Source organism: Cherax quadricarinatus, chromosome 1, assembly GCF_038502225.1.
Source record: "Cherax quadricarinatus isolate ZL_2023a chromosome 1, ASM3850222v1, whole genome shotgun sequence".
In the NCBI taxonomy this organism is placed as follows: domain Eukaryota; kingdom Metazoa; phylum Arthropoda; class Malacostraca; order Decapoda; family Parastacidae; genus Cherax; species Cherax quadricarinatus.
This window is the reverse complement of record NC_091292.1, coordinates 14,564,819-14,589,906: the sequence shown is the minus strand read 5'-3', so window position 1 is coordinate 14,589,906 and position 25,088 is coordinate 14,564,819. Positions and strand designations below refer to the sequence as shown.

The 25,088-nt window shown below is 42.1% G+C and overlaps 1 protein-coding gene across 4 annotated transcripts in view; it reads right to left on the bottom strand.

The window, feature by feature from the left end:
• Positions 1 to 440: 440 nt before the first annotated feature.
• The window catches only part of LOC138854146 (WD repeat-containing protein 86-like), an 82,518-nt gene continuing 57,870 nt past the window's right edge, over positions 441 to 25,088 (bottom strand). For 3 of the 4 annotated variants that reach the window (XM_070095603.1, XM_070095548.1, XM_070095653.1), the window contains 8 exons: positions 24,134 to 24,334; positions 23,225 to 23,346; positions 13,489 to 13,628; positions 12,513 to 12,674; positions 11,842 to 11,967; positions 9,275 to 9,452; positions 2,767 to 2,965; positions 441 to 766 (listed from right to left, as the gene is read on the bottom strand). In XM_070095603.1, coding sequence (XP_069951704.1) covers positions 577 to 766; positions 2,767 to 2,965; positions 9,275 to 9,452; positions 11,842 to 11,967; positions 12,513 to 12,674; positions 13,489 to 13,628; positions 23,225 to 23,346; positions 24,134 to 24,321 — 1,305 coding nt within the window. In that variant the 5' untranslated portion in view covers positions 24,322 to 24,334 and the 3' untranslated portion in view covers positions 441 to 576. The remainder of the gene's footprint in view (positions 767 to 2,766; positions 2,966 to 9,274; positions 9,453 to 11,841; positions 11,968 to 12,512; positions 12,675 to 13,488; positions 13,629 to 23,224; positions 23,347 to 24,133; positions 24,335 to 25,088) is intronic. The other variant, XM_070095707.1, reaches the window with a different exon arrangement.

Genomic DNA, 25,088 nt, shown 5'->3' with positions numbered 1-25,088 from the left:
TACTAAAACAGGTACCTGGATGTTAGCCGACTGGTCTGGGTCGCATCCTGGAGATAAAATTGACCTATTTTTTTCCAGAAATGCTCTGCATAACAAGGGGCTTTCTATATATTAGTATGTCATTGATGTCAGCTATGGTGTGTATAAGGTGTACATGTACATGTACTTGCAGAAATAAGGATAATAATAATAATAATAATAATAATAATAATAATAATAATAATAATAATAATAATAATATTATTATTATTATTATTATTATTATTATTATTATTATTATTATTATTATTATTATTATTATTATTATTATTATTATTATTATTCAAAATTTGGTATTGTGTGCCTTGTCACAGGTTAGGACAACCTTTACAGAGGAAGTTCAGGTATATATTTATTGTGTTCACGTTCTTTATTAGGGGATGTTTAAATAAGACCCGAGAGAAATTATTATAAATTTTACTTAGAAAAAAATATAATACAGGGGAAAAATATCATGGTGGGCCTATACTCAGTGTTTTAAGTCTAAATGAGGCTTTATTCATTACACGGTGCACTGGTCTATGCCTCAGGTGTATCCTAGTCATCGTCTATGATTCCCAAGTTGTCAATCTCGTCTGTATTCATACCCCCGCCCAGGGAGGTAGTCGACGATTTGGTGAGGGGGTCGTCAGCGACATAGTCGTCCAGGTGCTGGTTCAGTTCCTCCAGTCGCTGGTTCTGCTTACACTGGTACTCCTGGTCCATCGTCACCATTGGTACCTCGGAACTGTAAACACAAATAGACGTTAATAAGTAAGTTTAGGTACAGGTACACATAAATAGTTATACAAATTATCATATATATTAACATGTGTAAGTTACGTAGGATAACCCCCAAAAGTGAGGCAAAGTGACTTATTTCCATTGTGTTCACCGTCACTACAACTCAAGCTTAGGTAAGCTAACATTTTTCAAGAACTGTACAGAGAAAATGCTGCCACGACGATCTTTACACTGGGTTAGGTAAAATTTGTCAGGACACAGAACAAATATTGTCACTGCAACCATTACACTAGGCTAAGTTACATTCTTCAGGAACCAGAACAAAAGAGGCTTCGTGAGAAGATAATTCTCAAACTATTTTTTTTGGGGGGGGGGGAGGCGAGGGGTCACATGACCGAGATTTTCTGCTGGCTTACCTGTCTACCCCTTTTAAAAATTAAACATAATAATGATAATAATGATGATGGTAATAATGATAATAATAATAACAATAATAACAATAATAATAATAATAATAATAATAATAATAATAATAATAATAATAATAATAATAATTTTATTTCAGCATGATACAATGTTTGTACATAAATGGCTGTATGACCCTTGTGAGTTTAGCGCTTAGTTATGATTATAATAATGTAGAGAGATGGGTAACATTTAGTTGTGCATGCATAAAGCCCATGATTACTAAGAGCATTTCGGTCACATCACTTTCAAGTTGTTCGTTATTAATACAACCTTTATCCTGTGGTAGAAAGTGGAAATTGAGGCCACTTAAGCGAGAGGACCTTCACGGAAGAGGTTACAATGTTCTAGAAGGAATTTTAGCAACCATGTGCATCTAGCTCCCACTTTGGAGAAAAAAGTTTCAACTGACTTAAACGTCACTTATACTACTAAAGTCTTGTGTGTAAATTTTGGGTTAGCTGTGAATGATTCCAACCACGTTATTGGGACTTTTATTATCGACATATCAAAGCATTTTAAAGATATGTTACAGTCATTCCCCCGTAGTGATTATGTCAAATAGTCTTCAAAGATCTTTTCTTCCTTCCTTCCTTTTTCTTCCATTCCCTCCCTCCGGGCGATCAAGGAATAGACGAAATAATTTTGAAACACACCACACCTTCCTGTGTCTGCTCAGGTCAGTATGTCAGTAGTGTGGAGATTCTTGTGTCTGCTCAAGTCAGTAGAGTGCAGCTTCCTGTGTCTCCTAAAGTGCGCGTCAGCTCAAGGAAATGACTCCGTTAAAAAGTGATGAGCGTTCAAGACCAGACCACAATTGACTTAATTACAGAGAAAACTGGAAAACCAGAGCGAGCACACGACCTACAAGTCACAGGGGGCTGAATTTTGTACAGCTGATGCAAGTTGGGATGGAGAAATGGGAAAAAGAGAAATAAGATTTAAAGGAATGAATCGAAAAGGGGAATGTATGATAAAACACAATATAATGAGGGAATGAAAACAGCAGCATTAAGAGCAGAAGCAACAGCAGCAGCTGTTGTGACTCACAGAGGTCACACAGCGCCTGGGGGAATGGAAGGCAATCATGTTCGATCCAAGAAAAGTGAGGACAGATCCCACTCTTTGGAAAAAGAGCCCTCTCACAGATATCAAGGAACCCTGAGGTACCGTGGCTGCAACAATTCACAATTAACCATCACTCAGAAGTGGGCACTTATGACGACGTTTCGATCCGTGATGGACTCGACACTGGGCCAGGATAAAGCGAAACGTCGTCTGAAGTTAGCTTTTCTAAGTGATGCTTATACACAGATCTTCCCTGAGGGAAGCTATTGTTGTTGTTGTTACCTAAAACTAGGTTGTAAATGGTACGGTAATGTAGACAAAATGTGGAAAAAGACACTGTGTACAGTCAGGACATTTATTAAATAAAACGTTTCGCCACGAGTGACTTCCTCAGTCCTGAAGAAGCCACTCGTAGAGAAACGTTGCTTTGAATATCCTGAAGTGTACACAAATGTCTTTTTCCACACTTACCTAATGCCAGTAGCGTTCCAGACGATGAGAATACCATTGTTGTCGCCCGTGACGAGCCTGGTGTAGACCTGGTCCTCCTGCTGGTTCACACACACTGCTAGACATGTCACTGCATTCTTGTGCCCTAGGAACTTGCGCTTGAGAGAGCCGCTTTTGGCGTCGAAAGCACGGACAATGCCGTCGTTGCAAACTGTGTACACTGTAAGGGTAAGTCATAGGCGTGGTTAATGTGTGTACTCACCTATTTGTGGTTGCAGGGGTCGATTCACAGCTCCTGGCCCCGCCTCTTCGCTGATTGCTACTAGGTCCTCTCTCTCCCTGCCCCATGAGCTCTATCATACCTCGCCTTAAAACTATGTATGGTTCCCGCCTCCACTACGTCACTTTCTAGGCTATTCCACGGCCTGACTACTCTATGACTGAAGAAATACTTCCTAACATCCCTTTGATTCATCTGAGTCTTCAACTTCCAATTGTGACCTCTTGTGTCTGTGTCCCTTCTCTGGAACATCCCGTCTTTGTCCTCCTTGTCTATTCCGCGCAGTATTTTATATGTCGTTATCATGTCTCCCCTGACCCTCCTGTCCTCCAGTGTCGTCAGGCCGATTTCCCTCAACCTTTCTTCGTAGGACAATCCCCGTAGCTCTGGGACTAGTCTTGTTGCAAACCTTTGCACTTTCTCTAATTTCTTGACGTGCTTGATTAGGTGTGGATTCCAAACTGGTGCTGCATACTCCAGTATGGGCCTGACGTAAATGGTATACAGAGTCTTAAACGAATCCTTACTGAGGTATCGGAACGCTATCCGTAGGTTTGCCAGGCGCCCGTATGCTGCAGCAGTTATCTGATTGATGTGCGCCTCAGGAGATATGCTCGGTGTTATACTCACCTCCAGATCTTTTTCCTTGAGTGAGGTTTGCAGTCTTTGGCCATCTAAACTATATTGTGTCTGCGGTCTTCTTTGCCCTTCCCCAATCTTCATGACTTTGCATTTGGCAGGGTTAAATTCAAGGAACCACTTGCTGGACCAGGCTTGTAGCCTGTCCAGGTCTCTTTGTAGTCCTGCCTGATCCTCGTCCGATTTGATTCTTCTCATTAACTTCGCATCATCTGCAAACAAGGACACTTCTGAGTCTATCCCTTCCGTTATGTCGTTCACATATACCAAGAACAGCACAGGTCCTAGGACTGACCCCTGTGGAACCCCGCTTGTCACAGGCGCCCACTCTGACACCTCGTCGCGTACCATGACACGTTGTTGCCTCCCTGTCAGGTATTCTCTGATCCATTGCAGTGCCTTTCCTGTTATGTGTGCCTGATCCTCTAGCTTTTGCAGTAACCTCTTGTGAGGAACTGTGTCGAAGGCCTTCTTGCAGTCCAAAAATATGCAGTCGATCCACCCCTCTCTCTCTTGTCTTACTTCTGTCACCTTGTCATAAAACTCTAGTAGGTTTGTGACACAGGATTTTCCTTCCCTGAAACCGTGCTGGTTGTCAATTATACACTTGTTTCTTTCCAGGTGCCCCACCACTCTCCTCCTGATGATCTTCTCCATGACCTTGCATACTATACACGTTAGTGATACAGGTCTGTAGTTTAGTGCCTCATGTCTGTCTCCCTTTTTAAAAATTGGGACTACATTTGCCATTTTCCATACCTCAGGGAGTTGCCCAGTTTCAAATGATGTGTTGAAGATCTTTGTTAATGGCTCACACAATATCTCTGCTCCCTCTTTAAGGACCCATGGAGAGATGTTGTCTGGTCCCACCGCCTTTGAGGTGTCAAGTTCGCATAGCAGCTTCTTCACCTCCTCCTTGGTTATATGTACCTCATCCAGCACTTGCTGGTGTGCCCCCCTGTTCTGATTTCCTGGAGTCCTACTGCTTTCCACTGAAAATACCTCTTTAAATCTTGTGTTGAGCTCCTGACATACCTCTTGGTCGTTTCTTGTGAATTCCCCATCACCCTTCCTCAGTCTGATTACCTGGTCCTTGACTGTTGTTTTCCTCCTGATGTGGCTGTACAACAGCTTCGGGTCAGTCTTTACTTTTGATGCTATGTCATTTTCATATTGTCTCTGAGCCTCCCTTCTTATCTGTGCATATTCGTTTCTGGCTCTTCGGCTGATTTCTTTATTTTCCTGAGTTCTCTGTCTTCTGTACCTTTTCCATTCTCTAGTACACCTAGTTTTTGCCTCCCTACACCTTTGGGTGAACCAAGGACTCGTTCTGTTCTTCCCATTATTTCTGTTTCCCTTGGGAACAAACCTCTCCTCTGTCTCCTTGCATTTTGTTGCTACATAGTCCATCATTTCTTGTACTGGTTTTCCTGTCAGTTCCCTCTCCCACTGAATGTCTTGAAGGAAGTTCCTCATGCCTGAGTAGTTCCCCCTATTGTAGTTTGGTTTTTCCCAGCCTATTCCTGCTACTCTCTCCACTTGGAGCTCAACTATATAGTCGAAGCACAGAACCACATGATCACTAGCTCCCAGGGGCCTTTCATACATGATACCCTCGATGTCCGAACTACTCATGGTGAATACAAGGTCCAGCCTTGCTGGTTCATCCTCTCCTCTCTCTCTGGTAGTGTCTCTAACATGTTGATGCATGAGGTTTTCCAGTACCACATCCATCATCTTGGCTCTCCATGTTTCGGGACCCCCATGGGGCTCCAGGTTTTCCCAGTCAATCTCCTTGTGATTGAAATCACCCATAACTAGTAACTTTGCTCCCCCCATGTGTGCTCTCCTGGCCACCTCGGCTAGTGTGTCGATCATTGCTCTGTTGCTCTCATCGTATTCTTCTCTTGGCCTCCTGCAGTTCTGTGGTGGGTTGTACATTACTGCAATTATCACCTTAGGTCCCTCAGACTGGATTGTTCCTACTAAGTAGTCCCTTTCGCCCATGCCATCCATTCCTTCCATTTTCTCAAAATCCCACTGGTTTTTAATGAGCAGTGCAACTCCTCCTCCCCCTCTCCTCCCTCTGTCTTTCCTGAGGATTTGGTATCCGGATGGAAAGATTGAATCTGTTATTATTCTGGTGAGTTTTGTTTCTGTGAGCGCTATTATGTCTGGGGATGTCTCTTTGATTCTTTCGTGCCATTCCTCATACTTGTTTGTGTGTGTGTGTGTGTGTGTGTGTGTGTGTGTGTGTGTGTGTGTGTGTGTGTGTGTTAGTTACCATTTTGTCCTAGGCACATGTCGATTACACACTAGACCTGTTAGCGTGTTAGTGTGTGTGTGTGTGTTAGTGTGTGTGTGTGAGTGTGTGTGTGTGTGTACTCACCTATTTGTACTCACCTATTTGTGGTTGCAGGGGTCGAGTCACAGCTCCTGGCCCCGCCTCTTCGCTGTGTGTGTGTGTGTGTGTGTGTGTGTGTGTGTGTGTGTGTGTGTGTGTGTGTGTGTGTTTGCGTGTGTGTGTGTTTGCGTGTGTGTGTGTGGTGTGTGTGGTGTGTGTGGTGTGTGTGTGGGTGTGTGTGTGTGGGTGTGCGTCCTTGTGTGTATGCATATATTTGTACGCTCGTGTGCACATGTCCGTGCGTGCGCCCTGGTGTGTGTATGTGTGTGCGGCACGCGCTAGTGTGGGTGTATGATCCACTTAATATTTGTATTTATAACTCATTACAATTGTGACCAGGTGTGGACGTATCAGTGGTTCATTACTTTGTAATTTGTTCATGACTGTAACCATGTATAGGAGTGAGGTTGATTCATTACCTCTGTAACTTGCCATGATTGTGACCAGATCTACCGTGTCTGTGTGTGTGTGTGTGTGTGTGTGTGTGTGTGTGTGTGTGTGTGTGTGTGTGTGTGTGTGTGTGTGTGTGTGAAATAAAAACCCTCTCGTCTCTGTTCATTTCGATCTAATACGCCCATACATACTGGTTAACATCTCATGTTTCATACCTTCTCAGTAACGAAACCAGTCCATCAGTCTCTCTTCTCCTCCCTGAGGTATATATTCCATCCCCATATTGTCTTCTATTTTTTCACTTATTATCTGCACGAGATTATAATTTTATTGATATTAAGCACATCCTCACTGCTTCCAGTCACCGCCGCCGCCCCCGCCTCCTCGCTTCAACGTTCAGAGACCGTACCTCACTCATATAAATGTGTTAGCATTATAATACTCTGGTAAATCCCACTTCTGAAACCCGTTAATAAACTTATTTTATTAATCGGACTCCTCATCACTCCAGCAGTTACCTGCTGAATCTCATCTCTTGTTATTCAGATCATCTTTCACAGACGTCTTCCGATACATCCACTTACTTCCACCACAGTATTCCCCTCAAATGTGACAGCCAAGTTTTCAATGTCTAGACTTCGTGCTTTCAACACTTTCCTCTTTTCTATCCCCTCAAGGAAGGCTCCTTGATGTTGGTGAGGGGCTCTTGATTTAGGGAATTGGATCTGTGCTCCAGTTCCCCGAATTAAGCCTGAATGCCTTCCACATCCTCCCCCAGGCGCTGTATAATCCTCCGGGTTTAGCGCTTCCCCCTTGATTATAATAATAATAATCCTCTTTTCTATGTTCACGTTTAACTTCCCTTCTGTTTTTCACTCGCCCTCTCAAACTCTTCCATAAACTGCTGCAGTTTCTCTTAAGAATCTAGGACAAGCACTGTGTCACTAGCAAATATCAAAAATGACTGCCTATACTTTATCAGATTTATTATATATAAAGTCTGTATCTCCCAACAAAAAACTAACATTCACGCCATTTACGACATCGCTAAACAAATTAAACACATCCCTGTGTAAGATTTATTTTTTACTGGAAAAATATTCTTATTTTCTCTTTTACTGTACATACTCTGTCTCTGTATATCTGCCGACAGTTTAATATATACACTAGGTATTAAAGTATTCTAGACTGGGGGTGATATGCAGCTGTAGTAACCATGTAGTCTAGGGGTTCCCAACCTGGGGTGCAGGCACCATCAGGGGGGGTGCAGGCACCACCAGTTGGATGCGAGATAGCACCACCAGGGGAGTGCGAGATAGCACCACCAGGGGGGTGCGAGATGGCACCACCAGGGGGGTGCGACAATGAGTCCCAATGGAAAGCATAATTCCGTTTATTTTACCAAAAACTTTTCTAATTGTTCAATTTATATATATATATATATATATATATATATATATATATATATATATATATATATATATATATATATATATATATATATATATATATATATATATATATGCAATAAGATCACAGTAAACAGGTGATTTCAGAATATGCAAAACAACCACTCTGAAAGAATAGAGAAATTCCAAGCGCTTTCGTGACTACTCACATTGATAATGTGAGTAGTCACGAAAGCGCTTGGAATTTCTCTATTCTTTCAGAGTGGTTGTTTTGCATATATATATATATATATATATATATATATATATATATATATATATATATATATATATATATATATATATATATATATATATATATATACACTGTATATATATACGTATATATATCCTAGGTAGTAGGTTGGTAGACAGCAACCGCCCAGGGAGGTACTACCGTCCTGCCAAGTGAGTGTAAAACGAAAGCCTGTAATTGTTTTACATGATGGTAGGATTGCTGGTGTCCTTTTTTTCTGTCTCATAAACATGCAAGATTTCAGGTACGTCTTGCTACTTCTACTTACACTTAGGTCACACTACACATGCATGTACAAGCATATATATGTATATATACACATCCCTCTGGATTTTCTTCTATTTTCTTTCTAGTTCTTGTTGTTGTTTATTTCCTCTTATCTCCATGGGGAAGTGGAACAGAATTCTTCCTCCGTAAGCCATGCGTGTTGTAAGAGGCGACTAAAATGCCAGGAGCAAGGGGCTAGTAACCCCTTCTCCCGTATAAATTACTAAATTTAAAAAGAGAAACTTTCGTTTTTCTTTTTGGGCCACCCTGCCTTGGTGGGATACGGCCGGTTTGTTGAAAAAAAAAAATATATATATATATATCTACATTTATGCACTGAATTAAAAGCTTATATTTTGAGTTCAATTTGTTCACCCACAGTACCGTATTTGGTTCAGTTTGTGATTCAAAAATTAGAAATTTGACTTCATCTTCAAATGTGATATTACTCTTGTAATACAAGTATTGCAACATTAATGAAACATTTCCTAGGGTTACAAGGCATAGGAAAGGTTGGGAACCCCCTGATGTAGTTGATAAACTTTAAGGCCCATTAACTGACCAATCATTTGATCTACACATCTACATTCCTTCCTAAATCCTCCTTTGTTCATCTGCAATCTTTCTATTTTTTTCCCAGTTCTTTCGATAGTAATTCTAGTGTGCACTTTACTCAGTACACAACAGACGTATTCACTGATAATTCTTAATATCTTTCTTATCGTCTCCCCACCTGATACAAAAGCATTATGTTCGCATTCTGCCAGTCCTTTGGCACCTTCATTTTTCCATACATGTATTAAATGTCAGAGAATAAGTTAAGAGATGGGAGAGACACTCACGGACTCCGTTATGAAACCTGGCAGCGGTAACACTGTCCGTGTGGTCCTTGTACGTGCGTGTGTTCTCCAGGCCGTCCCTAGCCCAGCACTTTGCATAGTTGTCAGTGCCAGTAGTGTACATGAGGCGGTTGACTACACGTAGATACAGGATGGCACCATCATGGGCATCTTCCACTACCTGGGGATCACCAGTATTGTCAGGAACACAGTGATGAATGATCACCTTTAAAATGGTGGGTTTCATGGGAATGGTTCATGGTGTACAGGAAGTTGTATTGCTTCCATCGGGGCTGTGATGGGTGTAGATCTCAGGTGTTGGTGTGATATGAACACTTTACTAAACTGGCAAGTAGAAGAATACGTACGACACATGTACAACACTTGCATATCTTTATTGTGCAGAATATTACAGGCTACAGTACTATCTCAGCGCTGTATAGTCCTTGTGGCTTAGCGCTTCTTTTTTGATTATAATAATAATAATACAGTACTATCCTCTGTATTGAACTTATAAAGCCACTGACTAGAGAAACGTCTCCACAATGAAGATACACAAGTGTTGTACATGTCTTAAACACCGAGAGATGTATATCTCTCAATATGAGTTCAACTGTCGTTCTCAATTAAGGAAAAACTGCTATTTTTTTTATCCTAAAAAATATCAACGGTCACTTTGCTGAATGAGCAGAGTGAAAATTTATTATTGTCGTAACTCAGTGAAAATCCGTCTCAACACAGGGGAAAAATAAATATATTTTATGAATAAAAAGAAAAAGGGCGCCCTCTAATTAGAAAGAAGGGAGGGCACCCTATAATATGTGGCATTTTACCAAGGAAAGAAGTAAGAAATGAATGGCTGTCCACGGCAACTGGTATTAATTCTTGGCTGGACAAACATTGCAATACCATGGATCGAGAAATAACTGACCAATAGAAAGCAGAGAGTTTGCATAAATTGGGCGAAATGTGAGTGGGCACCACTCAGCGATGTAGACCCGTTGTTGTAAATAATCTACGTTAATAACCTGAACGAGGAATAACAAAGATACGAGTCCCCTCAGAGGAGGTTCCTTGATGCTGATGCGGGGATCTTGTTCTTGAGGATTGAAGCCGTTCTCCAGTTCCCTGAATTGAGCCTGAATGCATTCCATCCCCCCCTACCCAGGCGCTGTATAATCCCTACGGGGTTAGCGCTCCCTCATCATCATCATCATCATAATAATAATAAATATATGACCAAATTCGTTGATGACACTAAAATAGGTCGAAAAATAAATTCTGAGCAAGATACCACTGAACTTCAAGAAGATTTGGGCAAACTAATGTCATGGTCTGAAAAGTGGCAGATGCATTTCACTGTGGATAAGTGTAAATTCCCAAGCATGAAGGTTAGGTTATGTAAGCTTCGTCAGGAAACAGGAAAGTGTTTCCTGACGCAGGTCTTAGTCAGATGATGACCCGCCGTTGGAGCTTTTGGTCATCTGATTGACGCCTTCCGCTGGCTTACCGGTTTACCCCTTTAAAAATTATGGTCACAGTTATAATCATTTATAGTTGGGAATGAAAATAGTCTTCATATTTATAAACTATATGATGCAGATGAATGAGACACTTGTGCAACACTTGTGTATCTTCACTGTGGAAACGTTTCGCCAGTCAGTGGCTTCATTAGTCCAATAGAGAAGAAAGATGGAAGATTAGGAGTTTGAGGTAATCAGTCCCTCAGTCTTGAAAACGTAAAGCATATGCACGGAGGGGCTACAGTGCTGCAGACAGGTGAGGTGAAGTAGTTGGAGGTAGCGTCACCGGTGGACAAAATACGTGCACTAGTGGTATTAGGCCATGTTTATAGGTTAGGCAAGTAATGAAGAATCCCCTGAATCAAGATCCCAAAATGTTATTTTGTCTGACGGGTATCATATAGATAATTTTGTCCTCGGTATATAAGACCATTCTCCGCGCATATACTATTGGTGGCCCGGTGGACTGGTGGCTAAAGCTCCCGCTTCACACACGGAGGGCCCGGGTTCGATTCCCGGCGGGTGGAAACATTTCGACACGTTTCCTTACACCTGTTGTCCTGTTCACCTAGCAGCAAATAGGTACCTGGGTGTTAGTCGACTGGTGTGGGTCGCATCCTGGGGGACAAGATTAAGGACCCCAGTGGAAATAAGTTAGACAGTCCTCGATGACGCACTGACTTTCTTGGGTTATCCTGGGTGGCTAACCCTCCGGGGTTAAAAATCCGAACGAAATCTTATCTTATCTTATCTTACTGTACTTTTTCAGGACTGACAGACTGAACGCATCATATCCAGGCTGAGGGACTGATTACCTCAAACTCCTTCTCATCTTCCACCACTCTCTGTACTGGACTGGTGAAGCCACTGGCTGGCGAAATGTTTCCACAATAATGACACCCAAATGTTGCACAAGCGTCTCAGTCATCAACCAATAAGCCTGTAGCAGTGTTTGTTTAAAATGATGTGATGAATGGAGGAGAGTGGTGCAGTAAGGTATTGCTGCAGAGAGAAGAGCAGTGGAGGCTGGTGCAGCATTTAACGTACCTTGATCTTGGTTCCCCTGGTGATATCCCAGGCTATGATGCTCTGGTCTTGGCTGCCTGTGTACAGGATGTGTCCACTAGGATCCGTGTCCATGCAAGTGATGGGCATCTTGTGGCCCTTAAATGTCTGCCTCAACACACACAATGTTTATAAATGTATCCCGAAAATATATTACAATACGATATTAGACGTGAACTACAAATCTAAAGAGAAAATTACAAATAGCACTAATTAGTGAGGATTGCTTGAGTTACTAGATTAAATTTCTTGTTAAGGATCTTTTTTAAGCTTTTGTCTCAGCAATATTACTTGGCAGCACCACTCATGCTGTGAGTGAACGTACCGAATAAACATCAACTCGACTAGTTGATACACCAATGGCTGTATCAACTCCAATATTGACTGTTTCAGAATACAGGTATTACTACATGTATATTAGAAATTAAAATATAGAGCTGAACAGTACTGCATGTTTTGAATTTATACTTCAACAGTGTGAGTAAGAAATATAAGGTACTCGTCAAATCTTCTATATTATTATCCTCTGTGGGTTCATTTGTGTCAGTGTTTATTACGCTTTTGTTTGGGAAACTATGAGGATAAATATGCGTATGTGTATAGCTATATATATGTATGTGTATAAAGTATACATTTACGCTTGGTTGACCGACCTTGAGGCACTGAGCGGTGTCGAAGGACCAGACACGGGCGGTGTTGTCAAAGCTGGCGGTGATGAGGATGTCTGAAGGGTTGATGTTGAAGCCATTATCGTCGGGGACACCAGTGTCCTGCCCCGGCACGAAGATCACGGCCGAGACCACCCCTGTGTGTCCCTGGGGAAAGGGATGTTTTCTTAACATCGTACGGTACAGAGTTACTTTTAACCCAATACTTTAATACTTCCAGCAGGTGCTATAGTTTACCTACACAGGTCTGGGGTGTTTTCTTACATCGATGTAACATTCTGGAAGGAGTAAAGTGTTTTTTTAAATAGGATATGACATTCCAGCAGTTACTGGAGTTTTGTCACACAATATATAGTATTCCAGCAAACTGGAGAGTTGTCTTACACAGGGCATAACATTCCAGCACGTCTGGGGGTGTTTTCTTGCACAAGATATGTCACTCTAGCAGTATTGGAGTTTTCTTACGCAATACTGAATTGCTTACACAATGTATGACATTCCAGCAAGACTGCGGTGTTCTTACATTGTTCTCCGAGATGCAACCCACAACAGTAGGCAAACACACAGGTACCAATTTTTACTGATGGTGGGCAGGGACAGCAGGGGTATAAGGAAACTTGGCCATATGTTTTTTCCACTCCAGGTAATCGAACCGTCGAAATGCAGGGAAAGAGAGAGAACGGGGTACGCTATTGTAGTATTCTACTCCTGTTGACATCATTATTATTATATTCCAAGCATAGAACTAAATCTGCATGGGCCATAAGCGCCTGGAAATGTAATCAGATTTGATCCAAGGAACGAGGGTTAGCTCCAGTTTCCTGAATCAAAAGCCCTTTACCAACATCACAACAACCCCACCCCCCTCTTGAAGGAATCCTGAGGACAGAGCTACATGGCAGGGTGCACAGCAGAGAGTGCATGACAGAGTACACAGCAGAGAGCTGCATGGGAGAAGTACCTCGAAGACTCTGATGCAGGCTTGTGAGGGATCGTGGACGTCATGGGTGTGGAAGAGCCAGGCTCGTGCCGTCTTGTCGTGGGAGGTGCTGAAGAGAAATTCCCCGGAGCAGATGACACGGTTGACACGACCTGTGTGACCTGCAACCATACTAGCAGTTAGTAACCACCATTCCGATGGTGCTCGAGTCGCGAAGGCATGAAATTTTACATTTATCGGCAGAATCAAAGGTTTGGTTATCCCCATTTTTGTACATGTATTAAATGTAAATAAAGATACTGAACAAAAAAACTGATAAGTAATATTGTAGACGGAAAGATGCGGGAGGTAATAACACTGAGTGATACAAGATGAGAATGGTGGAAGAGTTGGAGTAGGAATGAGTTAGAGGAATGAAGTGGAATATATACAGGAGATTAAGAGCTAATTGAAGAATGAAGTTACTGATGAATTAATAATCGTGATAACAAAAGATGGAGTATAAATACTTAATTTCGAGAACTGCCTGGTTTAGAATAAAAATTGGACTGTGAGAAGTAGGTAATAGTGTTAATGCATCGACAGTGAGAATAGCGTATGGAAAAGAGAAGAATTATGAGACGTGTTTGGTAAACGTGGTAGAACTTTAATTTGTGCCATCAATCCTATACAATACATCCCTCTAGCGCATGGAACCAATCTTGGTCGGAAAACATTATATACTGAGTCAAAAAAGGAGAATTAGTGTGCACTACCTAGCAGAGGTTACTGCCAGAGGGGAATCATAGGCCTGTGTTCCGTGTGCAAAATAATAATAATAGAACGTTTCTTTGTCAGAGGAAAGAAAGTCTCCCTGATAACATTGTGTATACACAGTGTATAGTGTATACTACAGTGGCTCCCTAGTATATAGATGATAAAGGCTAAAGTGTCATTTGAAAACAGGTGAATTTGTAAATGAAGTGATAAGCCTCTAGAGGCAGGTGCCAGAAGTCGCAGAAACTTACCACAGAGGTCACCTGTTTTAATAATCTTCCTGACCTGCTAGTGTACTCGCATATAATCTAGTGATACCAGTGAATAGCAGAATACAATGTTGTAGTAGCAACTAACCAGTATTATAATGGTACTTAGTGGAGTGGAATGACTTCAATTAGTTTCTTTTTTCTTGAAATACCAGACGTATACTGTGAATTTCATATAACCTGTAGTTACCAGCGGTCGCAATATACACAACGAGAAGTAATTATTACTACAGAAAAAGCGTCCTTCCTCCAAAATTTCCACCAGTGCACTATAGTGTTAATATAGCATTTATTGTGATGGAGACGAAAAAAACCTAGAAAAGCTAGATACAGCGATTGATAAACAAAGGTTGAGGCTCGACCGTTCGTCATTGTAGGAGCTGCCAGCAGTCACCGGTTCTTCAACACGCAAGTTATACTTTTGTATCAATCAAATCACATATTACTCGGGTAGATAATTTCCAGTAGATCCTTCATGTGTTAGCTCAAATCACCGACCAGCATGTTTTAAATAAGTGACCCACTGATCAGATCAGACTGGTTCCGAACCCTCGACTGGTCCGAACCCTCGACTGGTCCGAACCCTTGACTGGTCCGAACCCTTGACTGGTTTCAAACGGATTCGTTGGACAATAAAGCAGACTGTAAACGGATGGGGTTGTAGGCGCCCTTATCAAACACAAACAATAAATATAAATCAGGAACGTACACAGTTAGAAATAGAAATACAAATAGCTAGAGCTTCATATAAGGAGGTTATTAATAGAGTATTCAAGAGGTTGCTAGTATAATTACAGTAAATCAACCATTCAAATCATTATGAAGCTCTGTGTAGTCTGCAGTCAATCAAACAAACGGGCTTCCACATGGATAAATTGTCATTTTTGTGGAAATTGGTGTCACGCCCCTTGTGCAGATATCCAAGAACTAGCTACAAGCAGTATTAAAACAGGGAAGTGTTTTTGGGTATGCCCAAATGAGATAAATCTGTGGACTAAAATCACAAGGGCATTAAAAGAGGATAACATCAAAGCTGCTTTCATAGACAACCTGGAAGCTTTCTACAACAGATGGGAACATAAAAAGTCTGGGCTGAATGGTACTGCCCTTGATACTGGCCATGTAGTCAGAAACTGTAAGGCTGGAGATGAAGTCCTGGTAGTCAGTAAATGTGGGGCTGATAGTGCTGTCCTGGGAGACAGTAATGGTGAAGCTGGAGGTGCTGTCCTGGTAGACAGTAATGGTGAAGCTGGAGGTGCTGTCCTGGGAGACAGTAATGGTGAAGCTGGAGATTTTGTCCAGGTAGTCGGGAATTATACGCAGGAAGGAATACATATAAATGACCTCATAGGGGACAGGAGCCGTAGTGGGGAAACAAGTGTAGTCAAAGATAAGATAAAACCAATATTGCAAACTAGAAATACCACAGGAAATAGCAAACAAGAGGACTCCACTAGAAATAGTGAGGATTATTATTTTTTTTTTTTATTATCACACAGGCCGATTCCCACCAAGGCAGGGTGGCCCGAAAAAGAAAAACTTTCACCATCATTCACTCCATCACTGTCTTGCCAGAAGGGTGCTTTACACTACAGTTTTTAAACTGCAACATTAACACCCCTCCTTCAGAGTGCAGGCACTGTACTTCCCATCTCCAGAACTCAAGTCCGGCCTGCCGGTTTCCCTGAATCCCTTCATAAATGTTACTATGCTCACACTCCAACAGCACGTCAAGTATTAAAAACCATTTGTCTCCATTCACTCCTATCAAACACGCTCACGCATGCCTGCTGGAAGTCCAAGCCCCTCGCACACAAAACCTCCTTTACCCCCTCCCTCCAACCCTTCCTAGGCCGACCCCTACCCCGCCTTCCTTCCACTACAGACTGATACACTCTTGAAGTCATTCTGTTTCGCTCCATTCTCTCTACATGTCCGAACCACCTCAACAACCCTTCCTCAGCCCTCTGGACAACAGTTTTGGTAATCCCGCACCTCCTCCTAACTTCCAAACTACTAATTCTCTGCATTATATTCACACCACACATTGCCCTCAGACATGACATCTCCACTGCCTCCAGCCTTCTCCTCGCTGCAACATTCATCACCCACGCTTCACACCCATATAAGAGCGTTGGTAAAACTATACTCTCATACATTCCCCTCTTTGCCTCCAAGGACAAAGTTCTTTGTCTCCACAGACTCCTAAGTGCACCACTCACTCTTTTTCCCTCATCAATTCTATGATTCACCTCATCTTTCATAGACCCATCCGCTGACACGTCCACTCCCAAATATCTGAATACGTTCACCTCCTCCATACTCTCTCCCTCCAATCTGATATTCAATCTTTCATCACCTAATCTTTTTGTTATCCTCATAACCTTACTCTTTCCTGTATTCACCTTTAATTTTCTTCTTTTGCACACCCTACCAAATTCATCCACCAATCTCTGCAACTTCTCTTCAGAATCTCCCAAGAGCACAGTGTCATCAGCAAAGAGCAGCTGTGACAACTCCCACTTTGTGTGTGATTCTTTATCTTTTAACTCCACGCCTCTTGCCAAGACCCTCGCATTTACTTCTCTTACAACCCCATCTATAAATATATTAAACAACCACGGTGACATCACACATCCTTGTCTAAGGCCTACTTTTACTGGGAAAAAATTTCCCTCTTTCCTACATACTCTAACTTGAGCCTCACTATCCTCGTAAAAACTCTTCACTGCTTTCAGTAACCTACCTCCTACACCATACACTTGCAACATCTGCCACATTGCCCCCCTATCCACCCTGTCATACGCCTTTTCCAAATCCATAAATGCCACAAAGACCTCTTTAGCCTTATCTAAATACTGTTCACTTATATGTTTCACTGTAAACACCTGGTCCACACACCCCCTACCTTTCCTAAAGCCTCCTTGTTCATCTGCTATCCTATTCTCCGTCTTACTCTTAATTCTTTCAATTATAACTCTACCATACACTTTACCAGGTACACTCAACAGACTTATCCCCCTATAATTTTTGCACTCTCTTTTATCCCCTTTGCCTTTATACAAAGGAACTATGCATGCTCTCTGCCAATCCCTAGGTACCTTACCCTCTTCCATACATTTATTAAATAATTGCACCAACCACTCCAAAACTATATCCCCACCTGCTTTTAACATTTCTATCTTTATCCCATCAATCCCGGCTGCCTTACCCCCTTTCATTTTACCTACTGCCTCACGAACTTCCCCCACACTCACAACTGGCTCTTCCTCACTCCTACAAGATGTTATTCCTCCTTGCCCTATACACGAAATCACAGCTTCCCTATCTTCATCAACATTTAACAATTCCTCAAAATATTCCTTCCATCTTCCCAATACCTCTAACTCTCCATTTAATAACTCTCCTCTCCTATTTTTAACTGACAAATCAATTTGTTCTCTAGGCTTTCTTAACTTGTTAATCTCACTCCAAAACTTTTTCTTATTTTCAACAAAATTTGTTGATAACATCTCACCCACTCTCTCATTTGCTCTCTTTTTACATTGCTTCACCACTCTCTTAACCTCTCTCTTTTTCTCCATATACTCTTCCCTCCTTGCATCACTTCTACTTTGTAAAAACTTCTCATATGCTAACTTTTTCTCCCTTACTACTCTCTTTACATCATCATTCCACCAATCGCTCCTCTTCCCTCCTGCACCCACTTTCCTGTAACCACAAACTTCTGCTGAACACTCTAACACTACATTTTTAAACCTACCCCATACCTCTTCGACCCCATTGCCTATGCTCTCATTAGCCCATCTATCCTCCAATAGCTGTTTATATCTTACCCTAACTGCCTCCTCTTTTAGTTTATAAACCTTCACCTCTCTCTTCCCTGATGCTTCTATTCTCCTTGTATCCCATCTACCTTTTACTCTCAGTGTAGCTACAACTAGAAAGTGATCTGATATATCTGTGGCCCCTCTATAAACATGTACATCCTGAAGTCTACTCAACAGTCTTTTATCTACCAATACATAATCCAACAAACTACTGTCATTTCGCCCTACATCATATCGTGTATACTTATTTATCCTCTTTTTCTTAAAATATGTATTACCTATAACTAACCCCTTTCTATACAAAGTTCAATCAAAGGGCTCCCATTATCATTTACACCTGGCACCCCAAACTTACCTACCACACCCTCTCTAAAAGTTTCTCCTACTTTAGCATTCAAGTCCCCTACCACAATTACTCTCTCACTTGGTTCAAAGGCTCCTATACATTCACTTAACATCTCCCAAAATCTCTCTCTCTCCTCTGCATTCCTCTCTTCTCCAGGTGCATACACGCTTATTATGACCCACTTCTCGCATCCAACCTTTACTTTAATCCACATAATTCTTGAATTTACACATTCATATTCTCTTTTCTCCTTCCATAACTGATCATTTAACATTACTGCTACCCCTTCCTTTGCTCTAACTCTCTCAGATACTCCAGATTTAATCCCATTTATTTCCCCCCACTGAAACTCTCCTACCCCCTTCAGCTTTGTTTCGCTTAGGGCCAGGACATCCAACTTCTTTTCATTCATAACATCAGCAATCATCTGTTTCTTGTCATCCGCACTACATCCACGCACATTTAAGCAACCCAGTTTTATAAAGTTTTTCTTCTTCTCTTTTTTAGTAATTGTATACAGGAGAAGGGGTTACTAGCCCATTGCTCCCGGCATTTTAGTCGCCTCATACGACACGCATGGCTTACGGAGGAAAGATTCTTTTCCACTTCCCCATGGACAATAGAAGAAATAAAAAAGAACAAGAGCTATTTAGAAAAAGGAGAAAAACCTAGATGTATGTATATATATATATGCATGTGCGTGTCTGTGAAGTGTGACCAAAGTGTAAGTAGGAGTAGCAAGATATCCCTGTTATCTTAGCGTGTTTATGAGACAGAAAAAGAAACCAGCAATCCTACCATCATGCAAAACAGTTACAGGTTTTTGTTTCACAGTCATCTGGCACACCATCTAAAGGGGACAAAAAGATACAAAACATCCAGGCCATGGAAAAACCTGGGTAGCCACAGCCACTCAAGAGGGAGAGGTTTTTTAGTGCCAGGAAGGAAAAAAAACTGGCAGGAAATGGCAGAAATCGTACACCAAATCCAGTCATTCCTGGAGCGGAACCACAGTCGATGGCCTCCACTCCAAACCAACAGATACAGATACTAATGCCGGAAAAAAAATCCCCCCCCCAGTACCAACAATACCACCAGTCCGATGACATTCTTCTTTGCAAATATACAGGGTCTAAAGCCAGCAACAAACAACAAAATACCTTTCATCCGTGGACTGCTTGCAGAGGCAAAGGCAATGTTCGCGGCCTTCACTGAGACCCACATAAAGGATCACTTGGACAACGAAATATGGATCCCAGGTTACAACCTATACAGATGTGACAGAATGAACAGGCAAAAGGAAGGGGGGTTGGCCTGTACATTGCAGAGTCACTTGTTTCCACAGAACTGCTAAATGCCTCAAATGATGTAGTGGAAGTTTTAGCAGTAAAGATCGAGAACCAAAACCTAGTCATTGTGGTAGTCTACAAGCCTCCAGATGCAACATCCCAGCAATTCCAGGAACAGCTGTTAAAAATTGAACACTGTCTGGAAAATCTTCCAGCTCCTGCACCCAACATCTTGCTCCTGGGGGATTTCAACTTAATGCACCTAAAATGAAGGAATATAGCAAATAATATTGTTGCAGTAATAACACCAGGAGGCAGCTCTGATGAAAACTCACACTCACACGAGCTTTTAAATCTCTGCACAAAATTCAATTTAAACCAGCAAATAATAGAGCCTACTAGACTGGAGAATACACTAGACCTCATCTTCACTAACAATGATGATCTGATAAGAAATGTCACCATATCAAAAACAATATACTCAGATCACAACATAATTGAGGTTCAGACATGTATGCGCGGAGTCCCAGACCGACATAATGAGATTAGTCACGAGGGAACATTCACCAAATTCAACTTTTTCCTCTAAGAAAAAGGAGGAGTAGATGTAAAATAGAAAGAGACAGGCGCTCCCTTTACATGCGACGAAAAAGAATAACAGAGCGGCTAAAAGAGGTCAATATATCTGAAATGCGTAGGGAGACACTGGTCAGAGAAATAGCAAGTATCGAACTTAAGCTAAAGGAATCTTATAGGAGTCAGGAATCGCGGGAAGAACTAAAAGCCATAAATGAAATTGAAAGAAACCCAAAGTATTTCTTCTCCTATGCCAAATCAAAGTCGAGAACAACGTCCAGTATTGGGCCCCTACTTAAACAAGATGGGTCCTACACAGATGACAGCAAGGAAATGAGTGAGCTACTCAAGTCCCAATATGACTCAGTTTTTAGCAAGCCGCTAACCAGACTGAGAGTCGAAGATCAAAATGAATTTTTTATGGGAGAGCCACAGAATTTGGTTAACACAAGCCTATCCGATGTTATCCTGACGCCAAATGACTTCGAACAGGCGATAAATGACATGCCCATGCACTCTGCCCCAGGGCCAGACTCATGGAACTTCGTGTTCATCAAGAACTGCAAGAAGCCCCTATCACGAGCCTTTACCATCCTATGGAGAGGGAGCATGGACACGGGGGTCGTCCCACAGTTACTAAAAACAACAGACATAGACCCACTCCACAAACGGGCAGTAAAGCAACAGCAAAGAACTACAGACCGATAGCACTAACATCCCATATCATAAAAATCTTTGAAAGGGTCCTAAGAAGCAAGATCACCACCCATCTAAAAACCCATCAGTAACACAACCCAGGGCAACATGGGTTTAGAACAGGTCGCTCCTGTCTGTCTCAACTATTGGATCACTACGACAAGGTCCTAGATGCACTAGAAGACAAAAAGAATGCAGATGTAATATATACAGACTTTGCAAAAGCCTTCGACAAGTGTGACCATGGCGTAATAGCGCACAAAATGCGTGCTAAAGGAATAACAGGAAAAGTCGGTCGATGGATCTATAATTTCCTCACTAACAGAATACAGAGAGTAGTAGTCAACAGAGTAAAGTCCGAGGCAGCTACGGTGAAAAGCTCTGTTCCACAAGGCACAGTACTCGCTCCCATCTTGTTCCTCATCCTCATATCTGACATAGACAAGGATGTCAGCCACAGCACAGTGTCTTCCTTTGCAGATGACACCCGAATCTGCATGACAGTGTTTTCCATTGCAGACACTGCAAGGCTCCAGGCGGACATCAACCAAATCTTTCAGTGGGGTGCAGAAAACAATATGAAGTTCAACGATGAGAAATTTCAATTACTCAGATATGGTAAACACGAGGAAATTAAATCTTCATCAGAGTAAAAAACAAATTCTGGCCACAAAATAGAGCGAAACACCAACGTCAAAGACCTGGGAGTGATCATGTCGGAAGATCTCACCTTCAAGGACCATAACATTGTATCAATCGCATCTGCTAGAAAAATGACAGGATGGATAATGAGAACCTTCAAAACTAGGGAGGCCAAGCCCATGATGACACTCTTCAGGTCACTTGTTCTATCTAGGCTGGAATATTGCTGCACACTAACAGCACCTTTCAAGGCAGGTGAAATTGCTGACCTAGAAAATGTACAGAGAACTTTCACGGCGCGCATAATGGAGATAAAACACCTCAATTACTGGGAGCGCTTGAGGTTCCTAAACCTGTATTCCCTGGAACGCAGGAGGGAGAGATACATGATTATATACACCTGGAAAATCCTAGAGGGAATAGTACCGAACTTGCACATGAAAATCACTCACTACGAAAGCAAAAGACTTGGCAGACGATGCAACATCCCCCCAATGAAAAGCAGGGGTGTCACTAGCACGTTAAGAGACCATACAATAAGTGTCAGGGGCCTGAGACTGTTCAACTGCCTCCCAGCACACATAAGGGGGATTACTAACAGACCCCTGACAGTCTTCAAGCTGACACTGGACAAGGACCTAAAGTCAGTTCCTGATCAGCCGGGCTGTGGCTCGTACGTTGGTTTGCGTGCAGTCAGCAGCAACAGCCTGGTTGATCAGGCTCCGATCCACCAGGAGGCCTGGTCACAGACCGGGCCGCGGGGGCGTTAACCCCCGGAACTCTCTCCAGGTAAACTCCAGGTAATAGTGGAAGAATGTATCAGAGTAGAGTGGCACCTACAATTTTATGAGTGCGAAGCGTTATGTTTGAATGTTGCAGCGAGGATGTGACTGAAGACAGTGGTAATGTGTCTGAAATAACATGTGGAGTAAATATTAAGTAGAAAATTGGAGAAAATATGTTGGTATGTAGTATGGGAGGTATAATTCAAACAACAGAAGAGTGATTGTTTAGTAATGTAGGTTTAGTGGAACAAGGTGGATTGAAGAGAGTTTGTAACTGTATGGAGGATGGAAGGTAATGTAGAGGCCGTCCGAGGAAGGGTTGGAAAAAAAAAGGGAATGCTGTCTTAAGAGGCAGTGGTATGAGCGTCCAGCAGACACTAGTGAGCGAACTTCCTCAGAGTGAGGGAATTTTGGGGGGAATTTCATGTGTCTCCTAAGTGTGAGTAAGATCATACATATACATACATGCATTCAGGAAAACCAGTTAGTTAGACTTAGGTTTTGGAGGTGGAGACTATGACGGCAACAACAGTAAGAGAGAGAGAGAGAGAGAGATAACTGAACGAACCTGTGTATGTGTATTCACACGCAGCAGTGGCCATGTCCCACTTCTTGATGGTGGTGTCTTTAGAGCCGGTGATGACGTAGGTGTCATACACAGTGGCACACTGGATGAAGCCTGTGTGGCCGCTGAGGAAGGAGAGGCACAACAGTTTTATTTTGATGGCCTAAGTAGCGGTTGTCTAGGGATCATGGATGACAGGGACTCTTAATGACAGGAGACCCTATTCTAGAGTTGTTAATGTGAAATAAAGCTATAGAGTAAGATATCTAATACGTGTCTTGAGGGACCATATAATTTATTTTTTGGTTAATTGTATTAGGTTGGACTGAGAGATGAAAACCTTATGATTGCAGCAGAAGTGAACGATACTGGAGTTGGAGGAAGGAATTGCTAAACTACCCAAACTCCTTTATTTGTCGACACCTGGAAGGGAAATTTTGCACACAATGCTGTAGTTGGTCCTGCTGACGGTGCTCCTGACGCTGTTATCTAAAGTGGACTAAATGAAGATAAAGTGAGCATGGAAGCAAAGTAGTCAGTTTTATGTAGAATAGTGTAGAAATGAAGAAGTTTTGCGCAAAAAAACTTGAATAACTACGAAAGCAGGAATTAGTGACATATCAGTGAAGGACATGGCTGTACTCTTGGCATTTTTACTTGCAAGTGTGACAGTGGTGAGAAAACTTGAGAGTACAAAACAGTGTTACTCGGCAGTCACTAGGAGAAGTCTACCATTCTGAATGGAAACTAATGAAAAAAGTAGCAAACAAATAATATCAAAGTTATATTTTAGCAGTGATAAATGTAGCCAAGAAGGCAACATTGGCAGTGCTTCTCAGAGTTAAAGTCATGACGTAACACTTTAATGGCGAGAGTTTAGAAGCCCTATTAGTTCTGTGACTGGAGACTCACTTCAGAACTCCGAGGTTCTCGATGGGTTCACTCTTGGTGCTCCACATATGGACGGTGCGGTCGTCAGAGCCGCTCACCAAGAGGGAGCTGTCCTCTGAGAGCGCCATGCAGTTGATGCCACCCTGGTGCTCTGTTATGGTCGTTAGGGGTGAAGCCTCCAGGCCCTCCTTGGTCAGCCCGCTACCCATTGTGTACCTCACTCTGGGGCAGAAGATTGAAAAAAAAGGACGAATGTAAGTACAGGTCTCCTGGAATGAGTCTGAAAATTTCAAAGGAGGTAGACGAGGGCCATGAAAATAAGTCACTTTGTCTGACCTTTTTGGACTATCTTAGGTAATTTACACTTACACTATCCTAGGTAATTTACACTTAGCTTCAGGGTCATTATAGAGCCCTCTTCAAGCGAGGGCTCTATAATGACCCTGAATGCTCTAAGATAGTTATGAAGTATGTCACACACGGCTCTTAAACGACTCCTTAAAATCTAATCATAGGCTTGCCAGTCTCACTTGTTCTCCCGGTATATTTATATATTTCGTATCGCTTTACTGGAATATTCACTTGAGAAGTGATCCCAGACGCCTGTGACCACAGGCAAGGGCTTACCCACTCAACCAGGCCATTTAGCCTAGTACATTCGATTTCGTCTCAACGGATTTCGTTAATTCTGACCTACAGTGTTGTTTATTTTCCCAGCAGTAGTTAATCTGACTCATCTGTGGTGAGACGCTCCTGTTCGCCTTACTAGGTCCTTCACAGCACATAACTCTTAAAGTATATAATTTCGTTAACATGAAATTATTGAGAGTGTATTGCTTTCACCTGCTGTTCATATATGGGTCTATGGGGGTGTATGAGTATATTCACGTTCATGCTGGATCAGTAGGTGTTGCTCCTGGAGGAGCTCCTCCAACAGATCCCCGACACCAGTTTATAATTCAGGATGTTCGGGTCT